We start from the raw sequence: 8,769 nt of genomic DNA, 5'->3' as shown, positions 1-8,769 counted from the left end.
AAAAAAAAAAAAAAAAGTTTAACTGCTGGTGAGGGTGTGAGGAAACAGGCACTTTCACACATTGCTAAATGGAATTTTAACAATGTTGGCTCCTCTTTATAAAAACCCAAGAAAGAAAACTTCCTAACATTTCAGCATTAGAAACACTTATGTTTTACCTGAGAAACTGATTTAATTTTAAGGAGATCTGAAAATCATATAATCTCTCTTCACATTTGTCTGCTTTAAATTTGCTGAATTTGTTTGTATCCTTCTAATTAACTATAGAAATACAAATCTCATGCCTATCTTTATGTTTTTTCTTATTTTATGGTGTACATGTAATTTTACATATTGCCTTAATAGGATGTGATACAAATTAAAAGTTCAGATATACACATATAAAATGGAGTGCTTTGAAAAAAGATACAATAAAAGGACCCTTTAAATTTAGGTAGGATAAAAATCAACTCAGGGAAATTCCATTAAAAGCCAAATAAAGCTGTATTTTTATACTGTACAAAAGAAAATTTACATTCTTAATGTAACTAGAGATATCTAGGGAGAAATTACACATCTCTCAAGAAACACAATATTTAATATCTTAGATATGTTTCTGCATTGCAGACTGATATTGATTGAATTTTATACATCTTTATTTACATTAACTTAAAATATTTTTTTCATCTCTGGCAGATATTTACAAAGTCAACAGTAACTACTACATTTCACATTTCAACAATCAACAGCATTAATCAGTTCAGTAAGACAAGATAATGGCTTACATGCACCAATAAATATGATCTTAAATGTGTTTTTTTTTCCTTCAGTTCTGAAAAAAATGAAGGTTTTTACTAGTCCTAGGTTAAAAGGACATCACTCAATAGAGGTCATAATTTCTGTGTGCCTATCTTATTTATATTTTCACCAGCACTATTCTCTGAATACTTGGGAAGTTTATAACAAGCTATAGGTTGAAGCTGGTAAAAACCCTGATCTGTACATTCCATATCCTTTCATAAGGCAAACATAAAAATGGGACATTTCCTGTTTGCCTGTCCATTGTAACAGAGATCAGATTACATAATGACAAAGTAATAAAAATCCTTCAGAAATTGTAGCTCAAGAGAGCCACATTATCATGAGAAGAAGTGAGAAAATAATCTTTGCACCCTAAAAACTGTTTCACTTTAACCAGTTAAACTGAATGTAAAGCCAGCATGATTTTTAGAATAAGAAAGATTTAAAGTAAAGTAGATGAACTTAATTACAAATATTTTAAAACATCACCTGGAGCACGAAGCCATCTCAATTTAGTTTGGATGATAATACTTAAAAAACAAAAACAAAACACCCCAAACCAGTATCAGTGGTTGTTAGAAAGCTAATCTTTTCTAGCTGGGTGTTCTGGAGGGCGCCTGTAGTCCCAGCTGCTTGCAAGGCTGAGACAAGAGAATCACTTGAGCCCAAGAGTTTGAGGTTGCTGTGAGCCATGACGCCACAGTACTCTACCAAAGGCGACAGAGTGAGACTGTCTCAAAAAAAAAAAGAAAGAAAAGAAAAAGCTAATCTCTTTTCAAGATAACTGATCAATAGATTCATTACTTTTTAACTACCACCTGATAAGGAAAAAATACATAGAACCTATTGGAACATTGTTTAATATATAATTATTTCATGATTTCAAAAAAAATCATTTTTAAATATTTTAGTTCTTACTGGTCCAAACATTTAAAAATGAACATTTTAGCTTTTCTTAACCTAATCATGTTTTTCTGCAAAGAAAAAAAACACTCAGAGTAATCATGTACATAAATTATGTAAACAAAACTGTACCAATACATACTTATTAGAAATAATTGCCATTGACCATTGTAAAATGTGCATTTCCATAATTTCTCTCCTCAATTTTACTTAACATTAAGTAAAATGTTAATCCCACAACATTATACAACATACCAATTTGAGGAATTTCCCTCTTTTATGCAATACTGATGAGCAGAATTCTTATTTAAGGAGACATGAAAATGTGCCATAAAAAATAATATTTGGATATAACCTTAAACAGGTACTTCTACTGGAAGTATAAAATATTGACATTTTACTGACATAAGAAATCCTCAAATGGAATTTTTTAGCTACCGTAAACCTATTTTTTAGGTCCAAGAATCTTTTAATATTTATTTAGGTTAAATAGGCTTCATTCCTTAACAGTTCTGTACTTTAATGTGGCTCAAAGGAGTAGGGCACCGGCACCATATACGGGAGATGGCAGGTTCAAACCTGGCCCCGGCCAAAAAAAAAAAAAAAAAAAATTTGGTAGATATTTTCTTTGGTATGTGTGATCAATGAAGATGTAAAGAATTTCCTCTGATACCACCAACACTGAGCTGTTTACAGTCAATACAGCAAACCAGATTAGTATCAATTTGTAGTTGGGAATGGATTGTCCAATTAAGTTCATATCTCATTAGACCTACCTCCAGATGCAATTTTGAAAAACTCATTTACACTTTAAGCTACACTTTTGTAAAACTGATACTAAACATAATAGCAGACATGTGACTATGCCTCAATTTGTAAACATAATTAACATACTTTCTCAAAATCAAGAAGCAAAACATAGACCCTACATTTCCATACTGTGCTGCCAGTTATTTCACATCATTCCCAGCTTTCTGCTAACTTCTATCCTGAATTGTTTGCTCTTATGTATATTTCTCATGAGACTAATAGCCTAGATTACAAAAATACTGGAGAGACTGAAGTTTCCAAAATTTTGTGGTTGTATGGTTAGGTTTAGAAGGAATGTACCTACATGGGCAGGAAGGTTGGGTGATGATGACTCCTCTATGAATAGTATTTCCTATGTGTACTTAGTGCCAATATGATATACCCGTTAGGTACACACAAAGCAAATACTAAAATTTATTTCTTACATTATCAATATGACCACCTGTATATGGAAAATAGTGACAATCTGTTGATATTATGATTTTATTAGCACTGTTAACAACTTTACGCTGCATTCATCTTCTTGTAATCTAGCAATATTCTAATTTATAAGAATTTAAGTTATCAATATCTAGTTGATATTTAAACAACTTGTTTCTAAAAAGCACTTTTAAAAAATTAAAGTAGTACAAATAAGTGTCTCAACCAACTTAGTGGTGAAACAATAACAATAATCATTCAACTTGAAAGATAAAAAAATCTCATGTTCAAACCATTTAACATAGCCATACTATAGAAAAATTGCCCTAAAATACTTAGATTCTCTTATAACTGGCATGACTTATTAAAGTTTTTAAAACTGGAAAACAAGTATGTAACTGAAATACTGATTTTTAAAAAAACAAACACATAAAACTTACTCTGTAATTCCAGATCAGAAATGGAGAAATCCTTGCCAGCCAGTGTTCATATAAATAGAATACTACTCCTAAAGACAGATACTATTTTTATTTACAAATGAACATGCAGAGAATTGAATGACACAACTGATTGTCAACAACTAAAGTACTAAAAAATGGACCCATACAAACCTCACAAAGTGAGGTAGGCAAAACACCCCACTTCATTAAAATATTCACAAAAGTAGTGCAAAATAATCTGAAAGAGGTTATTCTCAGTATTCCAGTGTCTAATAAATAATTATAATTAAAGCTACTAAACGGAATTTGAGAATATAGTTTGGAAATAATAAGCTTATATAGCTGAGACTACCTCATTTAGGACATTGTATGCGTTAAATGACATGGTTACCATTCTGCAATGTAATGATAAGCTTAACACTATAAATCTTTATCAGTCACATACAGAAATATTGCTTGTATCTGTTCTCAGCATAAGAGTCAATCACTTTGTCTACATTAGAAATTAATAGGATCAAATTTATTTAATGTCTATTTTCCAATATCCCATTGTGCAATATAATTTATTTGCCACCATGGTGACTGAAAACTGGCTGATTTAAAAATTACTTTAAAATATCTAGAAACACTGATCAAAGCCATTTATTTCACTGGGTTTATTTTACATTAAATAAATCCCCAGAAATATAATTAACTATAAAATGGCAGCATACAACTGTTGTGTGGCAGAAAAATAGTAAGGCATAAGTTAGAATAAAGAATAATGTATCTAATGTATGTACCCATCTATCCATATAGATAGATTTCAACACTTCCCCATCTATCTTTTTTATTCTTTTTTCTGAATTTAATACTTTTTGTAATATACTAGGTTCACCATCTACTACTCCAGAATCTGCAGAAATGGAGAGGGTTATGTACCACATTTATCAGAGTAGCATAAAAGCAGGCAGTGGGGTTGTTGATATGCATTTGACAGGAAACTGGGTTTGATTCTGACTCTGCTTTAGTTATGTGGTCTTGATCACATCACAACTTTTTGAGCCTCATTTTCCTGAAGATGAGTGTGGATGCAGAGGGGATGTGGGAGACTAGCTAGATATCTTCCAGCACGGAAATTCTGGTTCCATAGTAAATAGGCACAGAAGAGTGAATTGGAATGGGGTGGTGGTAAAGATCAGGATTTAAAATTATAGCCATTTTCCCCTCAGCGTCTTAAGATGTTTTAATGTTTAAAAATCTTACTTGCAACTTAACATTTTACTTTACATTTTAGTTTGTTCTCTAGTAATTAATGTCATAGAGAAGAGTTCTCCAAACCTTCAGATATTTCTTTGTATTCCTTAATCCAACCTGGCATAGATGGCATCAACCAAATTGTTTTATTATAGAAAACAAGTATTTCCTCTCTAATATCTTCTCTGTAGATAGATGGACTTTTTATGGTAATAAGAATAAAATAAAAGGGGGCGGTGCCTATGGCTCAAAGGAGCAGGGCGCCGGCTCCATATGCCGGAGGTGGCGGGTTCAAACCCAGGCCCAGCCAAAAACTGCAAAAAAAAAAAAAGGATAAAATAAAAGGTTGTTAAAGTCTGAAGTATAAATATTGCTAGCATATGTTTGTAACAGCTATTATATATCAGAAATAAAATTTTAACTAAACTCTAATAAGTGATGCAAATGCCTATCAAAAATCTCTTAGAAAATTTGACTTCCAGTTTGTTAAACTAATTCATTTCATTTTAACTTTCTCTTGCATAAGAAATCTGCTCTTAAGATCCTAAATGCAAAATGAAATGTTTCTTCACTTGGGCCAAATCATATCACTTAAAAGAATGGGAAAAAAAAAGTTACAGAGTCATGAAACATTAATGGGTATGCATACATACAATATATGTACATATATACACACAGATAAATGAAATCCTCTAAGATGAAAATCATTTAAAACCAGCTTTTCAGGTATGATGTAAGATTTCTAACCAGAGGAAAATTTTATATTTATTATATCTTTTGCTATAATTTGGCATTATTTGGTATTTCTTTTGTGCTTTAACTAAAATCATGCTAGATTTAGATGCCAGTAAATGCGCAATTTGTTGAATTAAAAACAGTTCTTTAGGCTCCTAAATAAACCTTGTATTTCTGCCATAAAGTGACTAACTTACAGCCAAAGCCAAGATCTCACTCCCAGATAAGTACAATGCCTCTTTCCTTATATACCTGAAACTTTGCCCTCTTTAGCATGTTATAAACTTTTATACCTCATTTATTTTGGCTGTTTTAAAATTCTTTTCCTTTGACATCCCTTAATTAAATTAAAAGAAATAAGGGATTGCTAAAATATGTCTCTGTGATATATACATATACACATCATATATATATATAAACACACACAATCAATCGTCAACTTAATCTTTACCACAGACTTTGGCAATGTTGTAGATACTAGTTCAGGTTTTAGTTTTCCATTTTCATATAAGATGAAAAATGTTATAGACTACTAAATTCAAACAAGCATCATTGTTCTTAGATTCTAACAGAAACTCTCTCTTTTAAAAAAAATGTTCTTGCAATAAAAGGGGAGATTTTTAGGTGTGAGAAAAAAAGGCATTTTTCTGTTTATCAAAATCTATTGTAATTTTAATTGGTAGAGATAAAATTTTAAATTTTGTTAGGCAAATACTTGCTTTCTATAAATTCAGTATATTTTTCTTTCACAATAATAAAGTAAAAACATCTACATGTACACAGCACTAATAGCTCTGATGTATTCTGTGGAAGGATAACTTATAGCAGTTCAAGTCACAATATACTAATTTTTAAAAACTGAATACATTCCCTTCTTTTTTAAACATTAGTGCCTGAGACCCAGAAGAGGTTACAATAAAATCTTATTCAGCCAAATCAGAACTAATTTTAACTGATAATGCATTTTTTAAGCCTTTCAGCAGTTACCAAATGCTACTTACATACATTCAACATCTAGCTTACTGGCATGATTTCCAAGTTTTATAAAAATGAAAAACTTTGCAGATATATGATTAGAATGTACACAAATTGCATTACATTAAACACAAAGGCAGTGTGGTCCTTGTAGGAGAAATCAAGTCAGTACCCCCTGGTAGAATGTTCTATAAAAATGTGTCACATTGAAGCATCAGTGTTTTCAGCCAATTATCTCTCCCTGATGTATTTCCTTGGAGTATGTAATCTATCCGGACTTCAGGTTTCTTAATCCAAAATATCTGACTGAATTTAGGTACATCTAGAAAGCAGCTGAAAGGGTTTCTCTAATAGTCTAATGTCACAGAAAGTGGACTGAGAAATCCCTCTCTTTACCTGAAGATGTACTATTCTATTTCAGTCATCATCAGCTCACAAAGGAAAAGAAAAAAACAAAACCTCCCCTCACACTTAACACAATCTAAATAAAAACCACCCCTCCCCCCACAAAACCCCAGCACCAAAGTGTCAGTCATTCCTGGGAAATAGAACTTGCCCCTTGGATTCTCTGATTTGTTAGCTGTTCAGATTTTAAGGACAGAAATGATCTTATGTCCTTGTGGGGAAGAGGGAAGACATGTTAATAATGACTATAGAGCCACTGACAAAGTGCATTATCAATTACACAATCAACTTGGAGCCCTGCCCTCTAATGAAGGTGGTCACGATTTAAATGCCTCACTATTTGAACATTTATGTCCTTGGGATAAAGGAGATGGGGGGAAAAAAGAGCTACCCTCATTTTGATGAAAAAGTGCAGCACTACCACCTTTCCCCATGGTTTTCTAGAAAATGATTGCACAGACTCAGAGAAGTCCAAAGTCATAGCAGAATCTCTGAGGCACTCCTGGTTAAGAAAGAAAAAATATGATCCAGTAATCTTCATAGTTCTGTAGATTATGAGAACAAACCCGTTTTGTTTTGTTTTTAAGCAAAAGCCAAAGAATCATTTCATAGGGATCATATACACCATTTCCTCTTACATATCCTCAATCTCACAGTGTTGAAATGGGACCGATCAGCCTACGATGGATTGCACATCACCCAAGGAGAAAGGAAGGCATGGAAAAGGCAAACATTTTATACTGCTTCACAAACACATTTACAAGGAAAGGTGAAGGGAAGATATAGGAAGGAGGGAAAATAAAACCTTATTGCTGTTTCCATACAAAAAAATGGTATGAAGATACCTAAACTAAATCAAATCTGATTATGGTCACCAGTATTTTCACAATGTGTGATGAAGTGTCTTCTTGCACAACGAAATACGTTCAGTTTAAAAGGTAAGCAGAAAGAGGAGAGAGGATGTCAAAACTACACCTGGGATATTAGCTGCATATTGAAACTTGGGGATCGAGACTGCTTGGTTAAGGGGGCTCCTGGACTGAGGAGCTCTTTACCTTCACCAGCTTGACCTAGCCGGTCTTCCTGTAGACTGATAGTTGAGTATCGATTAGCACTGTGAGCTGCTAAATTAGTAACTCCCTCAGTGCCAACCCCAATGCTGGTACTTGCTTGACTGCCATTTACGTAGTCAAATGATTTACTTGAGGAAGCACTGGCTGTCCGGATTAGACTTATACTATTGGTTTTTGGCACCACCTGGCCAGCAGGCAGGCTCAGGTGTTTTTTCATCGGTGTCAGCTCAACTGAATCTACACTAAGATCAGCTGGTTGCTGTATATACTGCTTGCGAACTACTGAATCTCGAGGGCTCTCACTGGATTTGAGGGCAGAGGCTGTTTCTTTATCCTTGGCTGAACGCCCAGTTGCTACTTTCCTTAAGCTTCCCCTCTGAGAAGAAGAGGATGGTTTGGTCCCAATTGGCTGACTGCTGAGGGAAGCCCCTGATGAAAATCCTTCATCTGCATCATTTAGGTTTACAGACTCCTCTCCTCCATTTACACCCTCAGCACCTAAAAAAACAAATCAGACAAACTCAGCAGTAGTTAAATTAAGTAACATCTGTGCATAACAACAGTGACCTTATCTTTTGAGTAATAGTTGCTATAGTTTGGCAATAGCTCCATTATCAACACTGCCACTAAATAGAGGAATAAATCTTAATCTACACAGAATTCTAATATGCTATTCATTCTGTTAATTCAGCTTTAGTCTAGCTTTTGTAGAACTACCCAGAAACATTTAGTAACTATCAATATTTAAGCACATAAAACTAGGTAAAGTAACAACTTTTTTTAACATAAATCCTTATAATATATGCTATAATTCACTTGCAATGACCATATCTATTTCTTTTTTTGTTTGTTTTTGAGACAGAGCCTCAAGCTATCCCCCTGGGTAGAGTGCAGTTGCTTCACAGCTCACAGCAACCTCCAACTCCTGGGCTCAAGCGAGTCTCCTGCCTCAGCCTCCCAAGTAGCTGGGACCACAGGCGCCCGCCACAACG

General features: G+C 33.6%; 1 protein-coding gene across 1 annotated transcript in view; it reads right to left on the bottom strand.

The window, feature by feature from the left end:
• Nucleotides 1-5,974: 5,974 nt before the first annotated feature.
• The window catches only part of FAM126B (family with sequence similarity 126 member B), an 81,595-nt gene continuing 78,800 nt past the window's right edge, over nt 5,975-8,769 (bottom strand). Inside the window, exon 13 of the mRNA XM_023510385.1 lies at nt 5,975-8,275. Coding sequence (XP_023366153.1) covers nt 7,674-8,275 — 602 coding nt within the window. The 3' untranslated portion in view covers nt 5,975-7,673. The remainder of the gene's footprint in view (nt 8,276-8,769) is intronic.

Source organism: Otolemur garnettii, unplaced genomic scaffold (genome assembly GCF_000181295.1).
Source record: "Otolemur garnettii isolate 467f Iridium unplaced genomic scaffold, OtoGar3 scaffold00013, whole genome shotgun sequence".
In the NCBI taxonomy this organism is placed as follows: Eukaryota; Metazoa; Chordata; class Mammalia; order Primates; family Galagidae; genus Otolemur; species Otolemur garnettii.
The sequence above is the reverse complement of the archived record's forward strand: the minus strand, read 5'-3'. Positions and strand labels throughout refer to the sequence as shown.